This window comes from Pavona decussata, unplaced genomic scaffold, assembly GCF_977016875.1.
Source record: "Pavona decussata unplaced genomic scaffold, jaPavDecu1.1 SCAFFOLD_120, whole genome shotgun sequence".
Lineage (NCBI taxonomy): Eukaryota > Metazoa > Cnidaria > Anthozoa > Scleractinia > Agariciidae > Pavona > Pavona decussata.
Genome location: NW_028145534.1, coordinates 114,576 through 133,369, shown reverse-complemented (window position 1 = coordinate 133,369; position 18,794 = coordinate 114,576). Strand labels below are relative to the sequence as shown.

The window sequence follows — 18,794 nt, the reverse complement described above, 5'->3', positions numbered from 1 at the left end:
CCTACCCGTAGAGTAAATGTTTTGTAAAGGGTGCTCGCAGTGCACTGTGGATTGTAAACAAGATGGCGGGAGCGGAAGGCAGAGTGAGTAGGATCTCAAGTGCAGTATTTGTTGCTGGTTTTGTTTTAGTCAGAACCTATTTTAATCCTCTGTGCATAGCAGTGTCACGTAAATCAATACCTCTTTTGATCGAGATAGTTAACGCGGTTTTACTGTTGACTAAAAATAGGAAATCACAGCCATGAATAGGGGGCAAAAATAACATTGTTTGTGAATCTTTTGTTGACGATATGGCTGAGTAGACGCATAAAAAGCGTTTCTTTGTGATCGTTGCCGCTTACAGCTAATGCATTGAGGATCGAACTCAATAATAACACAGTTGAAAATTGCGTTGATGTCCCAAGAGGGAAAACAAAGGTTGAAAATTTTATACCTGCTGCGAAATGACACATGTCTCGGAGACGTTTTCATATCGATGTGTGAATTCCCCTGTCGAGAGGGAATTAAGACGTGCGAAAATAATATATATAATATAATAAGGTGAAAAAAATTATGTGATAATGACTGTACATCAAAAATTTTAATGCTTTGATTCGACAGTTTACAAGAAAATTAAATTATTGTAAGCTTAGCCAGTGTATACATGCATATTTAATACAAGCTTATGGAGGGATTTGAAAATCTGCACGTTCTGTTTGCACGCAGCTTTAAAATGACGCATAATGTGGATGTGCGGTCTGATATTTCAAGAAAAATTTTAAATAGCTTATATCTATATAAAGCCTCAATTCTTTTGCTAAGATCACAAGTCCAATATTTTCTTTTCAACGGTATATCTTATGCTGATGCAAGTATTGGTTAGTACGCCGTGTTTGCAAGATATTCCCAACCAGTGAAATAGTATTGAGTGGTTTTTCAAAGCACGCAAAGAATGATATACACAAGCCTTAATTTTTTTGAGACAGTTCTTTACCAGGTAATGTTTCATAAAATTTGTTATGATGTCTCTAATTTGCTAAGAATTAGTTTTCTATCATTCATGCATTAATTTCGTAATTGAACGTGTAGTAATTGCATACATATTTAAATAAATATATGTAGGGCAGGTTGATGTTTTTGAATCATAAATATTTTATAACAACAAACGTACAGATGATATTTCTATAAAAGAAAGATATCTGGTGGGTTCTCTTTGGCATTTAGTCATGGTAGATCCAGCAAAATATAATTGCTACTAACAGCTGCTGCTATGTTTGAAAATTGAATAATTTTTTTTTATTAAGCACTCAATTAATTTCAATTGTTCTAAATGTGTGACAATTTTGTTTTGATTTGTCCTAGCTTTTGTGTTGTATTTTGCATAATTTTCCACACAGCAGGCCATTTTAATGTAATAGGTAACCTGACATGTAATATATTACCTCAAAACAATTAAGTTAAACTCACTTGAAAATGGTTTGTGATTTTCATACAGGAAACGGTATGACAATTTCCTTATAAAATGTGAACTTTCGTTTTGGTAGACAAACTCCACATTGATAGGATTTAAAGATTTACATTCCATGCATGCTTGTCTTCTTATCATGCTGTGTTTTTATTTCTCAGATGAGGTTCAAAGTTTATCTAGATGAAGGAAAGAGAGCAGCTGAGATATTTGTTTCACCAGCAACACAGTGCAGTGATATAGTTCACAGATTACAGAGACAGATCCATGCAACAGATTGCTTTCTCCTTGAAGTATGGCAGGGATGCGGTGAGTAAACACACATCTTAACTTATAATGTCTTTGAACTGACAAGATCTTTTGCAATCTCTGTGAAATGCTTATGTAAAGTAGAAAAACTCTAGGCAATGCTCCTGGTACATGTAAATGTAGGTTAATTAAGAATAGAAACTACCATTTTTATTGCACTTTCAGTTCTCCAAACTAGTGGGTTCCTAGGTCAAAAAGTGAGGAAGATTTAAGGAGACCTTTAGTTAGTGACCTCTTTAAATCCTGCATTGTCTCTATGACTTGGGTTTATTAAGCAGATTGATAAATGTCAACCATACATGAACCATTACATGTATAATCTCTTTTGAAAACATTGCTAAAATAATGGCTCAGGACCTCTTCTTGTTGAAAATTGGAATGTTATGATTCAACTCAATGATTTTCTTTAAATAATAAAAAAATGTAGATTAAAGTTCATGTGAGTTAAAATTTACATACTGTTACAACTTTGGTAGGATCTTTTAATATTAATTTGGTTAATTTATTACTGTGTTTATGCCATAACTAGATTCAATTAAAACTGATAGAACAATATAAGAACATTTTTATATTGTATGGACAATGCATGAATTTACAGAATTTCATGCAATAAGCATACAGGCAACATCCAGCCAAGACTGCATGATATTGTATTGTTTACTTTTATAGGCTTAACTCACGTATTTCATTAAGACATAAACCTATTATTAGAGAAGAGAATCTCTTTAAGAATCTCGAATCTCTTTGTGGTGGCCAAATTACACTGTTCCTAATTCAACTCACTTGATAAAACCAAAATAATTTTTTCTTTTTATATTTATTTTCACTTCCCTACCAATGCAGCCCCACAGTTTTAATTAACCCCGTTGTCTTTTTATTATAAGTGAACCAGTTTGTCACCTTTTAGGCCAATTGTTATAATAATTTGTAAGTTCTAATTTCCAATTTAATTTGTAATTAATCAGTTAATGTGATCATCACATCCTTATCAACCAATCAGATGACGAGTGCAATCCATTGATAATGCACTATAAACTTAAGATGACCCTCAGTCTCAGGTTGTCAAAATTGCAGTCAACTTCAACAACCATTCTTGTCAGGACTAATGTTGTCAAGGACCCTGTGGTTCTAAGAGTGGATATATTAACTCTATCCAGTGAATAAATCCCTACCCAGCAGATACAATAATGTACTCCAACTAATACATTTTATCCACTGGATAGCGACTTATCCACTAGATAAAGTTATACGTTCTTTGAACAACTGGGGCCAGGTGATTTAACAGGAGAATAGTCTGTAGATACAGTGAAAAAGTATGCTTAAACTGACTGCTGTGCGGTTTAAGCTCAGTTGGTAGAGCACCAGGCTGCTGATCAGGGCAGGACATTGAAGGTTCAAACCCTGGCCGGACCAACCCCTGAGGGTCTTAAAATAACTGAGAAGGTGCTGCCTTTGCTTTAACAGCTGCAAATGGTTAGACCTTCATGTGTCTCAGATGACCACATAGAAATGGCGGTCCGTGTCCAATATGGGGACATAAAATAACTATTGAGGACATAACGAACCTGGGCTGTGACCACCCTCAGTGTCAGCATGTGGCTGGCTTGGCGTGATTCTCTGAAAGGCTTTTGAGTTAATGAGTCTACAACATTGGTGCATGTACAACAGCCAGAAGTCAATGGGATTTCCCAAGTGCTGAGAAGCGCATAGATATAGAGTGACATAGATGTAGGCCTATGGATACTCTGCTAATACAAATTGCCTGTTAACACGATAAGCCAAAACAGTGGACATATCAGAATGAATTAATTTCATAACTGTGACCTGAGTACTGCTTTCCACTGATTAAAAAACATTTAAGGTCAGGGTAGCAAAGTTTTATGTTAATTACTGGAAACGCAAAGTTGCGTATCGTAAAACATGTTTAATATATATATATCGTTTTTTTATCAAATAATAACTTCTTAGGTTGCAGATGTATATTTGAAATTTAAAAATGGTGCCACAAATAATATTATTATTAGTAACAGTTGTAAACTTCATAACTGTTTTGTTGTTGTTTATTCTATAGAGCGTCTTGTCCCTGATAACGAATCAATACTGAGTACTCTATTGGAGTGGGGCAGTGACTTGGATGATGTTAAGTTTTATCTTCGTCACAGGGAGGAAGCACCACCTTTCAGACAAGTTGTTAATGGTAAGATTGAACTACTCGGCACAATGTTGTTTGTTCTTTCTATTCTAGACTGTGCAGTCATGGGAAAATTGTCGAAGGTGATGCCTTCAGAGGTCATTGTAGTCTGACTGACGGTTAATTTTTGGTGGTTTTAGTTCTGGTCTGTGTCATTTGCAAATGTTTTCTAAGGCAAGAAACTTTGTTCCACGTCATCTCTTTCTACCCAGGGAAGTGAATACAGTCAACTCTCGCCTTGCGGACACCTCGCTATTACGGACACCCCTATAATATGGACAGCAGCTAAATCCCCGGCAAAAATAAATTACAGACGTTTGACTGAAATAAATTCCCGCTATTACTGACTCTCGCTACTAAGGACACCAACTTGTGGTCCTGAGGGTGTCCACAATAACAGGAGTTGACTGTATTGCGAATTCTCAACAAAATGTTGGCAACCCTATATGCAAAATGCAAGGCTTTAGTGGACACATTCATAGCACAAAATAACAGCTCAGAGATACAGATTAAAATACAAGAAGAGACCAATGGGAATAGCGCAAACGGGATACAGGACCCATGCGAACCGAATCCCGGATAACCCTTTAAGCCCTAACAGTGATCAGCATCAAATTTCTCCTGGTAATATCAATGCTTAATCAACCTCTAAGGTCATGAGAATTAAGCACGTGATCACCCAAGGTGAATTTTCTTATTTTTAATAACTTCTCCCCGGCACTTTTATAAGAAAAGTATGGGGATGAGATAGGAGAATTTGTTCTTTGATAGTAGAGATAAAGGGGTTAAATGTAAACATCTGTGCATTCAGATATTCTTGAATGTGTTTATCCATTTTCAGGGCCATCAAGAGTTCCGGTAAATGGCTTCAAAGAGGGATCACCACTTTCCAGAGATGTGGTAAGTAGTATATTATTTATAGACAAGCGTGATCTTACCAACTGTCAAATATTAACTTACAAATCAGATCCTGGAAGAACATTTACTGTATTAGTGTCACACTGGTTGAAATGATGAGTTTCAAGACAATATTCTTTGAGACGTTTATCAAAAGTGTTTGTTTAAGTCTTAGTTTTAAGGATCATGACAAGTACCCTTGGCTATCAATTCCTTAGCTTCCATACATATCTTGCAAGTGTGTTCACCTGGGAAACAGTGGCCTTAAAAAATCTTCAGTTTTGCAAAAAAAAAAAAGATTATAAAGGCAAAGTCTCAGAATATCAGAGTTTTAAGAACCATGTCTCTTAATCTCATCTTCTGACCTTTTAAGTTAACTTTGTTAATTATTATTTTCCAGTAAGTGTAATTTTAAACCCTTAGCTATCTAGACCGGGGATTGGGGGGGGGGGGGGGTGGATTCTGCCCACTACAACTTTAAAATAATGTTTTTTTTTTTTTTAATATTAAGCAAACACCATGGAACTTAAGTACTTTTTCAGAAATTTATCTGCAAAAAATTTCATGTGGTCTGTTAATGTTCATTGACTTTAGTGTGACCATGGCAACCAATTTTTGAAAGACAGTTTTTCCAGAAAACGGAAAATCCTTTTTTGTTTTTACCTCTTATTAGACAAGTGTTTTTTATTGTTTTTCATTCAATTTCGACACTTTTCTGAAGTTTTGGGGTAATCCAGTACTGGTAATCCAAGATGGTGGATCCAAGATGGCCACCATTTGATAATCATGGCCTAATTACTGGCACATCATATGACATCATCACTTCCAATTGCAGACCTCAAGAAAACAACAGTTACTATGCAAGGCAAGGTTATAAAGTGCCCAGGAGTCTTTTCTTTTTTAAACTACCTGAAGCAGTGTTTGTCTAAATTTTAGTTCAATTAAAGCTTGAAATGTTATCAAGCTCATTTGTTCCTAGTCTCCCTTGCAGCCATTTTTAGTGTCTTCACGCAACGCTCCATCTCCACTAACGAGGAGCGTTGTGTGACCACACCAAAAACGGCTGCGAGGGAGACTAATTATTTGTACCATGCAATACCAAAATGACTCCAATTCAGTTCTTCCTATGGCAGCTTTTAGGTGGCAGCAGAGTCTCTGGGAATGATCTCAAAGAATTTGCTGCAAGACAACAACAACAGATTGCAGTTAAAGAAAGAGAACTTAAGGCAAAGCAAATACAACTCATGGAAATGAAACGAAAGTCACCAAAGAAACCTCTGAACCCCTATGTCAAGCAGTTAACAGCCAAAGCTGATGAGCAGGGTGAACGACTTACAGCACTGCGGCATGTACAGGATCAAGTAGATTCTTATAAACTCAGCAACAGTGCACTAGGTATGTTAAATATACCATATCTAATTATTGATCAAGTAGTACTTACAATACCACAGAAAGATTTAAGCTCAAACGCAGGTACCCTTTTACTTAAATTAAGGAACAACAAAATAAGCTACAATTATTAAAAGTAAAAAAAATTATCATTATTTGACTCTCCCTTTAAGGGCCCCAGAATGTTCATTCATTTTTTGGCTTGTTTCAGGGATGGGTCAAAATTATTTTGGGTATTTCTAGCGAATGAATGTCATTTTATTAAGGACGGTGCCTACCATTGTTACTGCGCATAGTCGTTCTGCACATCTCGAGATAGTCGTTCTGCACATCTCGAGATACTCGTGTTTCCTATGGGTGGTGCCTACTAATACAGGGATATTTTTGCGCGGTTTAAATCTATGCGGAGAAAGCAGAATTTACCAAATGCTCTCGGTATCTCAAAAGAAAATTGGGGGTAACCATGCATTTTTCAGACATAATTAAGGTTCAATTTAGGAAAAAATCCCATACATTGCTTTATATTTTAGCGTTTTTTAGTGATAAATGCGTGGTTACTCCCAATTTTCTTTTTGGATTCCAGTAGGCCTTGCTAAGGTCTGCTTTTTCCCGCATAGTCATAAACCGCACAAAAATACTTCGGTATTAGTAGGCACTGTCCTTAAAATTTTCATACTAGTTGTCAAAGACTATTATTGTACTAAAATCTGAAAAGAAAAACTTCAGTTACAAATTAGTGTGAAATCAAGCTTTAAAACAGGGGTTTGGGGCAAGTTTTTGAAAAACACAGAGTCAAATTAAGAATATATGAGAGGAGATACTGTCAGAGGGTTTACCTACTGTACTTTGATGGCCCCTTTCAGCTGTTAATATTTTCTGTTCTCTCAGAGAACAAATTAACAAAGAATTCCAAGTGGCTGAGAAGGTCCTTTATTTAAAGGCTGATCAAAGAATAATGTGACTGAGACAGGGACTGAGCAGGGACACAGGGACCATTACTTGCCTATTATATACTTCATCCCAGCTATTTTTACACTGCACACAAAAGGGTGAGAGCAAATCTACCATGTGGTCCCTGCTAAACTAAATTTGGTCCCTTGTAATCAAATACTTAACAAAAATTCTGCTTGAGGGAAAAAACTACAGCTTTGGGAACACAATATCTGTTTGTCAAACAAAATTTGAGTCCTGTAAACATTGTTTTAATTAACTTTTGACTTACGTCGATTAATACAATGTTTCCATTGACTCAAATTTCTTAGTCAATCTCACAAAAAGCAGAGCTTATAGGTTGAAGTGTGTGCTATTAAAGTTTGATCCTTTTTACAGCTGAAGAGCTTGACAGCATTCGTTCTCTGTTTATGGAAAAAGAGAAAGAGCTTGCCATTGCAGTTGCCAAAGTGGAAAGTCTGACTCAACAACTTGATAAACAAAGACATGGCCTGTCGCATTCTTCCCCTGGTGAGGAGAAAACACACCAACAGTTGGAACTTGAAAGACTCAGAAAAGAACTGATGGTGAGAATGCTTGATACAATATATGTAATTCATAATTAATTGAATTACGGCTGAGAGCAAGACTCCAAGTGTTGTTACCCTTGTCTTGAGCTCATTCGCCTGAATTTTGGTCTTGGGCGAAATATCGCCAAATTCGCCATTTTCGTCATTGCCTGCATTTCTGGACATATCTCGGTATACATGTAGGGCGAACAGAATAATGCGAGCCGAGTTTGGTCTGGGGGCTCCCTTTAAGCCCTAACAGTGATCAGCATCAAATTTCTCCTCGTAATATCGATTCTTATTGAACCCCCGAGGTCATGAGAATTAAGGATATGATCAACCAAGGTGAATTTTCTTGATATTTTAATAACGTCTCCCCAGTCCTTTTATAAGAAAAGTATGGGCGCAAGATTGGAGAAAGGGTTAACTTTTTCTGAGTTGTTACTTGCCCTTGATTTATTGTTTTGTCTCCTTTGTTTCAGACACGGAATGAGTTGAACCATCAGCAGAGTGTACAGATTCAGTCACAGAAACAGCTGCTTGCTGAAAAACACAAAGAACTTTTCGAGCTTGACGCCCAAATCGACCAATATACTGAACAAATACGGAAAGAGAAATCGCGGAATAACCACATTGATCACAAGAACAGATCCTCCGCACCCAGCCCCACAGGGGAACAAGACGTCTTGGAAATGGACTGCGGTAACCTGGCTAATTTTGGGAAAAGAACGAACGGTGGTGCGGCTGTCACTTCCGGTTCGTTTCGTGCGCGTTCCCGAAACTCTAGGAAGTTGGAAACGTTGCTTGAAGTTGAAGAGGAAGTGTCTGATGGTCACACAAGTAATAAGTCATCGACAGAGGATCTCACTCAGGGCCCTGGACCTCCAACGGCGTCACGCGTGACAGCGTTGAAGTCACGCTTCGAAGCAGAAGGCGCTAAGGATCATGCAAAGTTTTGGAACGCGTTTGATCGATTGTCCAATGGGACGAAAACTCTTGGAGGAGTTACTGATGCCGATCAAAAGTTTTCGAACGGCTTATCCAAGCTCTCGCAACGTGTGGAACCCGAAGGAATAGAAACCCGTGAATCGCCTATCCCAGAGATGTTCCACGAAGAAAGAAGAAGAAACGACAAGAGTGGAGATCAGCAGGTCTTGGTTGATTCGTCATTGGAGTCGAAACCATCTGATCAAGGTGATAACTCAAAGACAGGACTGAAAGCAAAGTTGCACGAAGGCTCGTTTGAATTGTCGCAGTCGCTGGAAATTAAGCGTATCTTGGGTGAATCGGATTCGAAAACTGAAGCGTCGTCTTTGAATTCGGGAAGAAGTACACCGAGTGATAACGGCGATGGCTCGGGGCTCAGTTCACCATCTTCTTTATCATCCTTCTCTTCTGCGTCTTCAAACTCCACCACTCCAAAAGCCGCAGTTTTTGCGGTCACAGGCGTGGCCAACAAAACTGACAACTCTAGATATCCTTACGAGTCACCGCTATACCAAAACACAATTGCAGATCGTAGTGTTTCACCTCGGCGAGATTTTGAAGGAAACTCCAAAGGCAAGAACCTTCAGTCTTCAGGAGCGAACTTAGAGGAACCAGTTCCTGGCGTTTTAAATATAAATAGCGCAAGTGGCGCCCAGGATGAAGCAATGATAGCTCGCCGTGTGAAGTCAGAAGCATTCCCAACAAGGTACGAAAGTGTTGGTTCAATAGCACGGCCAACAGTGTTAGATTTTTCGAGAGCTGGGACGAAACCTAAACCACTCGGCTCATTGGATAATAGGAACGGTAGAAGCGAAGCTCCCCGCTCGAACGACGAGAAACCGAAGCCATACGACACAACGAATAGCAGCAACGTTATTGCGAAAGCACCCAGCTTGAAAGAAGGCAAATCAAACCGATTCGACGTAACGAGTAGTAGCAGCGATGGAAAGACAGCGACCAGCTTGGCGGAAGAGAAAACTGTAAAGTCTTCGGGAAAACTGCTGTTATCTCGACTGCAATATCCGACTGTTTTAGAAGATAGAAAAGTGCGACATAACGCAACGTTCAACAGCGAATTGTACCAGACGCTTTCACAAAGAGATGCGATGGATCAGTTGTCTGAGACGACTGCTTTGGCGGGAGAGTCTAGGAGAACGATCGAGACTGCAGTGGAAGAGAATTTCAATAAAGAGAAAATTGAATCGAATGCTTCTGCACTTAACACAGATCTTATTCGGAGAGGAGAAGCAGTATTTTCGCCCAGTTCGGGCTCAGCAAACGCGAAGCAGGTATTGGAACAACGACAGAAAACAGTGGAGTCCTCAGTTGAACACAACAGTGGGAAGACTGAATTGAATGCTCGTAATATCAACACCAATGGTACTATTCGTGATGGGGACGTATTGCCATCCTCACCCAATGCATCTTCGGTAGACGCAACAGCGTCATTAGTAGAAACAGATCAAAAGAGTTATCCCTCGTTTGAAGACAGCAGAGGTAAACCTGAATCGAGAGCTACAGCGTCGAGGTCGCCGCAAAATTCTATGAGCATGAGCAGTTTTATTGAAAACGGAGAAGTAGCAAAGTCCTCGCCTATTTCTGCACTGTTGAACGAAAACGACAAGCAAGAGCGAACTGGAAGCATTATGGATGAAACCGATAATGCCAAGAAACTGCGTGATGAACAGACTCCTGACCGACCAACTTTCCAGCGATCACAGCTCGCTCCCTTAACTTTCAAGCCGATATCATTCCGTGCGAAGAAATTAACTAAGGAAGTGCTAAACGAAAACTCTTCGGCTAATCGATCCCAACTTGCACCATTGATTTCCAACTCGATATCTGTACGTGGCCAGTCGTCGCTCACGAAAATCACAGTTACTCCATCCGCTACGTTTTTCTCTTCGCCGGCAGCGGACATTCCCGAGAAGCGTTCGCCAGTTCCGACGAGCAAACGAACAAAATTCTTTTTGAGCCGCGTCGCTGCTCCGACGAACGAATCGGGAGAGGAAAACATTTGCGAGGCTAATAATCAAAATGAGAAAGAATCGGAGGGAAAAGAGAGATTTGATAAAGACACTAGGTTTCACGAGGTCTCCATGAAAGGTGAGGAAATTTATCTTGGCTCCGAAGGAACGAATGCAAATCAGCAAAGAGGGAAAACGGAAGGGAGTCACGTGAGGACTCGAGAGACACCTCGCGTGGATGCGAAACAAGTTGTTTCATCAGTAAATATACAGTTATCGAGTCAAAGGCATGAACCGATTCAAGAGAAGAAAGTTTTCTCTTCCCCCAAGGAAACGCTTGAATTGAATTCTTCAGTTGATAGTACTAGCGAATCACAAAAAGCAATATTGCAAATCGCCGATGGAAAGGAATTTAACCGTGACAGTAGTTCAACAAGTGGAGGAACTCGGTTCGGAAGTGCTCGACCACGTTCCGGAAATGGTCGGCTAAATTCGGAAAGTCATCGCCTCAATACCGAAAGTGGTCATATCAACATCGCAAACGGAAGTTCAGAAAACAGAGGAATATATTCCGAAAGAGAGGATAAATTTGAGAGTGAAAATTATAAAAATACTGCCGAACATGGTATCACCAAAAATGAGAGTGCGTATGCAGGAGCCAACACAAATGTGTTTTCGTCAAGTGTTATAAAACTTTCATCTCCAAAACAGGTTTCAACTCTGGCGGAAAACAACGCAAATAGAAGTCAATTTGTTGTTCGAGAATCTCTCTCATCAATGAATGATGAAAACTCCTCCGCTTTAGCCAACGGTGAGTTGTCACAAAGTGAGCCGTCTTCAGCAAGGACCTCCGCAAATAGTAACACTGATTTCACTACTGGGCGCGTTAAATCGTCGCAAAGTCTTGCGGATGAGGAAAAAGGTTCGCCCGCTGGGGAAAACAGCGGACTACAAAATATGGTTCGCCTGGGCTCAAATAAAAACGGGATTAAACCCGAGGAAAGAGTACCTGTGGGAAACCAGTCTGAAAGGACAGTCAAAACAATGGAGTTTATTAAAAGTAAAGGCTTGCCAGGGTCTACTGGAGGTGATATGAAAGATATCGGACTTACCAGTCAGTCAAAAAATGTCTTATCAGACCAGCCACCCAGTGCATTGAACACCTCCTCGCTCATGGCTGCGACTGAGAAAAATGCGAAATCAGCAGTGAACAGAGATACCTGTGTTGGACCTGCTGGTCTTCAACAACGTATATCAAACGGTTTAGATGACACTTCGTCATCAATTGTAGATCAGAATCAAATATCAGGCACTCAAGTTGTATCCAAGGAAATAAACACCTTAAAAGAATCCGCCGATGTAGGTCAAGCGTCTACGCGGAAGGCAACAAGAAAGAAGAAATCACAGCGCGTGAGTCTGGATCCACACGCCGTTCTTTTGGACGCGGCGGTTGAGGGGGAGCTAGATCTAGTTAAACAAATTGTTCATGAGGTGAGCAAACATTCACACTACGATCAGTCACTGTTGGCCCGTCACGCAATCTTTCCTCGTTGGGGAGGGAAGATTGCGTGACGAGCCAAAAGAGCGTCTGCGAGGGAGGCTACTGTTTCCGCTGAGAGACAGTCGAACAACGGCAACACGCAAATGCACGCATAAATCGTCTGTCGCGCGGAAACTCGTTCTGAGCTTAGACAGACGAAAAGCGTCACGTTTCGGCGCGGCAGGTGACTTGGTTTCGCGCGCGCTTTCATGTTATTCTCCAGCCGAAAGTTCCTGATGACTTCAAATCTGTTGCCACCAATTATGGTACTTTTGAAGGCAAACTTACCCATTTTACTACACTAGGTTATAAAGGCTTCAAAACTTTAGCTTCCGAAATGAATTTAAAAGAATTAATCCCGTTGTTGAACATTTAACACAAAAATAGTTTTCGTTCGGGTCCAATTAGTTTCGAGAAACGGCTCCCTGAACGTGGCGGAGCATGATCGTACGCCAGCCGGCTGGCGCAAAGCTGAAGAAGTTCACTGCAATTTTAATCTTCAGTTGTAGCTTCTTATCCTGTAGTTCAAGTTCAAGTATATTTGGCCTCCTTTCATAGGCTATGTTCACTCTTGGTTCCCAAGGACGGTGCCCGAGTATGATGTGAACGCACCCTTTTATGAAACTCAGAATTCAGGAACGGTTTACGTGCTCGAGTGAAACCTTGTATTTGAACATTAAAGTAAGCACCTTTTCCTTGTGTGCACGCGTTTATATTTTGTACCCGGTCCCCAGGCACCAGTGCTCGGGCTCCAAGTGTGAACATGACCAAAGACACAGGCCGTTTAAAATCTTCAAAACAGTGCTGTCACAATTGCCTACGTCTTGTGTGCCTATGTTCAGTTGGCAATAATTGTCTCCCATTCCTCTCCCCCCAGGTGGACGATCCAAGTAAGCCAAACGCTGAAGGAATCACAGCGCTTCATAATGCAGTCTGCGCAGGTCACGATGAAGTGGTGAAATTCCTCGTGAAATACGGCTGTGATATCAACTCGCAGGACTCCCATGGCTGGTACGGTAACACGTTTTTATCTGATACGTTAATACTCGAATTTACACCGGAGGGTTATTTTTATTGAAGAAACATTTACGTTTGGAAAGTGGGACGGGTCGTATTTTTGTAGACTACATGTAAATCTGGCAAAAGAAAAAAAAAAAGAGGCAAATACACAAACAGAGAAAGGGTTCCAAATCTTTGGACTAAGAGAATGACTTTGAAGCTGGTTCATTACTTGCCACCAACACCATATCATCATCATCATCATCATCATCATCATCATCATCACTACTAGTTATACTGAATCCATTACAGGTGGCCTCTATTTTCATTTGTCTCTCTATAAACTCCTTTCACTCCCAAGACTTTTATTGTTAATTCTCCTCACTGACTGCCATACCGTTCTTTTAATGGTAGTTCTGAGAATTTGGTGTTACATCAGACAATACCCAGTAGTCGATGATTTTCTTTATTCCCATTAACTGTCTTCTTGATAATGTATTGACAGTGTAACGAAAAATTACATACCGATCACTCTTGGGAGTCAAAGGGCTTAATATCTATTTATTACAGTCTCAATTGATGAAGGTTGGGGGGATTTCTATGTTGCTTTATCTTTCGCGCGCTAAACGCCAATTGTTTGCCCCTAATCCAATCTATAGTGTGTAACCTTGTCATCTCTATCTAAGAAAAGAACCCTAGCTGTGACCACCCTCAATTGCCACGTTGTGGCTTGCCTCCCTCGCAGACGCAGACTCGTTGGGATGAGAGAGTGCGTGACGAGCCAAAAGAGCTTCTGCGAGCAGAGGGGAGGCTAGCTTGTGGTCTCCTTGGCTTGATTTTCTAAAATGCTTCTGAGCGAGTAAGACCATAACTTTGTCTTAAAGCCAGGAATGAATTGAAATTTGCCGTGTACTGGAAAACCTTAAACCTAAGCTTTTTGATTTTATCGTTGCTCAATGTCCAAGTGCTGTGATTTTCTTTTCCCCAGGACTCCTCTTCATTGTGCCGCCGCTAATAACGCCACAGACCTGTCACGCTTCCTGATTGAGCATGGAGCTTGTATTTTAGCAGTTACTACTCTGGAAAAGAAAACACCGCTGCAGTGCTGTGAAAGAGGTCAACCAGGCTACTTCAACTGCACCAGATATCTAAACGGTAGGCGATAAGAGTGCTGGAACTACGGGATACGGGGGAGTGGGGTAGCAATTTTTCCCTTCGAAATTATTTTAACTTACCTCCTTTGAAATTCATTTTCTTGGGGGGGGGGGGGGGGGGGGCGACCTGCACTGTTTTGCGACGTCTCACATGGTTGGTCGAGAGGACAAAAGAACGAACAACTGAACAATGTTCCCAGCCCTAAAAAAACAATGGAGCTGCAGGTTTTCAGGGTCCAGTGAAAATACAGCTTTTCAAAGGTGAAGGTCTACTGTTCTTGGATGATACCTCCACCAAAGAAAAAAAGACAAGACAAGAAAAGTGGTTTTACTTCTTTTTTCATTACTGGAGGTTTTTCAGTGACCATCAGATCGTCGGTGATCCATCCCTCCTCCTACCCCCCCCCCGCCCCCTTTCCCCTCCCCCTCTCCTTCTCCCCTCTTCCCTCTCCCCTCTCCCCCTTCCTCCTTCTCCACTCCACGTTACATGTTACATGTTTTAATGATGTTTAAGCGGTTGCGCCTCGCATGGGTCTCGTTGTCCCGTTTTGCACAATACCCTTTGGACCACTCATTTTGTTTCTTGTATTTCTGTTTTGTTCCTTGTATTTATCTTGATGTGTCCAATAGAGCTGATACAATAAAATGAATAAAATAAAGTGCTCAGTCCCCGATTAAGTTAGTTGCTTTTTTGTCTCGTTTTCTTCGGCCGATCTACTTATCTAATGAAAAAGGAACTTCCCTTTTTATTTCAGAGGTACAGCAAAACTTCGGGCTTGCTAACGAAGGTCGTGTTTACGCGCTGTATTCGTACTCTGCCATCGAGCAAGACGAGTTAAGTTTCGAGAGCGGTGAGGAAATAAAGGTTTTGAAACGAGGAGATGCGACCGAGAAAGAATGGTGGTGGGCTGAAAACAAAGAAGGGGAGACTGGGTACATACCAAGAAATTTGCTTGGGGTAAGTGACTACTTACCTACCCACCCACCCACCTACCGAACTACCTACCTAAATACGTACCCACCCGTTCACTCACCTACTAACCTAACTACATACCTACCCATCCACCCACGTCGTTTGGAGTGAGCACTTTCATTGTGTAGGATTTCCGTCACCATTGACTCCGGCTTTGAACGAGCCACTCTTTGGCCTACACATTCTTTTCCTGTTACCTAGACCGGTCCAACCGAGTTTGATCAACATGGAAATGCAACGTTTACATGATAACAAAACTCTGTTTTCTTTGGTTTGCCTGTATTTTTTTCCAGGCTTTCTTTTTGCGTATATAACTGCGATGATCATTCACTTATTCATTGTGAAAGTATTGTAACATATTGTTAAAAAAAACTTAACCTATTTTTCTTCGTTACAGTCGCACACCAGGATTTCACCTGAGGTCTAGTCAACCACACGTGGAAGGGCAAAAAACAATCTGGTAGATCGATTCCATCACAACGCCAGGTCCTCCTTAATGGTTTCTTCATATTGCAAAAGATGTGTTGCAAAGATTACGTTGAACACTGTATATCATGATTCCACAACATTTTAATCGTTTTCCTCGAAGACGTTTATAACGATCGTAGCGATTACATGTTAACTGAGCAGGTTTCACAACAATTACCGAGCTTTAGTTTCCAGCCATAGTATTTATAGACTACAAGTAGGAAAGGACAAAGATAAATTCAAGGACAAATTCAGAAGATATTTATAGATTTTAATAATATCCTAGCACATTTTATTTTCGTGGGGTTTACACAAAATTTTAAAATTTTCGCAGGTAAAATTTTCCCAACTTTTGATGGGTCATCCACAGTAATGGAAAAGCAAGGGCAAAGTGTTTTTGTCCAAGTTATAAATGACGTTTTTACTATTGCTTTCACACGACTAAAAGTTAAGGAAAGAATTTAAGACAAAACAGATATTTTATTTTGTAAAATACTGGAAAACATACGCCACCATTAAGTGCTGCTCACTAGCTTTCATTTGAATTGTCACACTTTAGGATTCCATCCACAGACTCAAAAGTTAGAACCACCTTGTACAGCATAATAAACAGCACCGCTGGAAAGTACTGCTCAGTAGCTTTCATTTGAATGGTCACACTTTAGGATTTCATCCACAGACTCAAAAGTTAGAATCACATTGTATAGCATAATAAACAGCACCACAGGAAAGTACTGCTCAGTAGCTTTCATTTGAATGGTCACACTTTAGGATTTCATCCATAGACTCAAAAGATAGAACCACCTTGTACAGCATAATAAACAGCACCACAGGAAAGTACTGCTCAGTAGCTTTCATTTGAATGGTCACACTTTAGGATTTCATCCAATCATCCAAAGTTGGAACCACCTTGTACGGCATAATAAACAGCACCACAGGAAAGTACTGCTCAGTAGCTTTCATTTGAATGGTCACACTTTAGGATTTCATCCACAGACTAAAAAGTTAGAAACACCTTGTACAGCATAATGAACAGCACCACAGGAAAGTACTGCTCAGTAGCTTTCATTGGAATGGTCACACTTTAGGATTTCATCCAGACTCAAAAGTTAAAACCACCATGTACAACATAATAAACAGCACCACAGGAAAGTTCTGTTCAGTGGCTTCGCCGTGGAAGTGAAAGCGAAAATTTGCCTCGCCGTGGTTTCCTTTTCTCTGGTTTAGTCATTTCGAACCAATCACGGTGCGCGGAAGGAACAAAATGGTGAAACCCCGGGGAAAATAAAGACATTTAGGTTATTTATTCTTTAAGAAATAAAAAGAAAATTAAGGTTTATAAGATGTTTAACACTGAACAACAAATCCGTAGCTGGGTCTTTCGGAAAAAGTGAAAATAATCATAAATATTATTAAGATATTATCAAGTAATAACTATATAGTATTAAGATTATTTTTAGCGAATAATGCGGTCGTTGACCTTCAACGCAAAATTTATCAACGAAAAGGGAAAGTACAACTATCAAAGGTAATTTAAGTTTCTATGAAACGATAATTGTATCATTAAAAAAGAAAGAATACGAGAAATTGCACGTCAGATTGTTATTTAAAGTTTCATGGCTTTGAATAACCGATTCCAAAAAGATCGTGACAAAACGTAAAGGAGGAGCAAAGGACTGTAACACGGGTCGGGTCTCGATACTCGTTCAACGAATGGGGCCAAGCCAGATTCGTCCTCAATCGCTATTTATTTGTTTGAGAGGCGGTGGAAGATTGAATACGAGAATGAATTGAAGCGCGCGGAGTGTCATGGGTTCCTTCCCTTGACATCCCTCGCACCTCAATCCACTCGTGTACTGATCCAATCTTCTCTCGCCCCACAAACAAATAGGGACTGGGTACGACTCTGGAGTTATGCCAGACTGATGATTCTTAACAAGGACAGACAAGGCTGTCCATGTCTGCCACTCCATCCATTGGGCTGTACACATGCATGAGGTTCTGGCCTTCCCTTCACTTTTTGTTAACCCTTTAAGCCCCGAGGGAAATGCCAAGTTTTTCTAAATCGGTAACCATGAACCAGGAGACCACATGTGATATACCTTTTGAAAGGTATTTTCTGGGGTATGCCATAAATCACGCCAAAAGAAATGGACGAGGTCACAGATTGAATTGACAAGTACCCAAAATGCAAAAATAAAAACGTTTACAATTTTCCTGTTCCTTGTACAGATTGGGTATGTACCTAAACTATAGCTTAATTTGCAGCTCTCAGTGCATTGGTTGTTGTCAGATATTAACTTGGCCTAAAAAGTACAAAGATAAAAAGTTCCAAAAGTTGCAGGGGTGGTAAATCAAGTCTTGTTTAGGAGGGGGGCATGACATTATGCCTTCCATGTGCAGATCTTTCCAAGATCTTTTAGTTGTGCAAATTTCACGCAAATTGACTAAATATTGAGCATGTAATTGCATCTTGTGCCATATGGCACTATCGGGGCTTAAAGGGTTAACAACTTAAAAAGATCGCGAGAAAACTGAAAATCTGATTTCGCAGACATTAAACGCAGTAAGGTGTAATGTAAATCTGATGAATTTAAAAATTGATGTGTATTATGGAAAATACATGTTCATTTGTTCCACTAAAGCGTTTGCTTATTGACCGTTCTAAGAAAGCTGTTACACGGAATGCCCGCAGGGCATGACGTGTCTAGGTTTCGGTCGGGTATCTTTTTCTTCATCGGTGTCATAAATGTGCACATTAATTTATGCATTAAACTCTGTCCTCCCCTAGTAAGGATATATTGTTCTGATTGTCTTCAACAGAAGCGGCCCAATCAAAATCTATTTTTCAGGCACATATCACGAGAGAGGGGACCCACTCATCACTTCTGTGTGACGTCAAATCATCATTTGATTTATTCATTAAAACTAGATTAAATTCTTCCCTCTCCCAGAAGGGATCTATTGTTTTGATTGT

General features: G+C 40.1%; 1 protein-coding gene across 1 annotated transcript; it reads left to right on the top strand.

The window, feature by feature from the left end:
• Positions 1–52: 52 nt before the first annotated feature.
• LOC146469661 (uncharacterized) lies at positions 53–17,845 on the top strand. The gene is made up of 11 exons (XM_085122973.1): positions 53–83; positions 1,606–1,753; positions 3,825–3,950; positions 4,786–4,844; positions 5,975–6,236; positions 7,560–7,747; positions 8,212–12,174; positions 13,101–13,234; positions 14,211–14,377; positions 15,132–15,334; positions 15,747–17,845. Exons 1-11 carry the CDS (start codon positions 63–65, stop codon positions 15,774–15,776), a joined length of 5,301 nt encoding a protein of 1,766 aa, XP_084979099.1. The 5' UTR covers positions 53–62; the 3' UTR covers positions 15,777–17,845.
• The last annotated feature ends 949 nt before the right edge of the window (positions 17,846–18,794 follow it).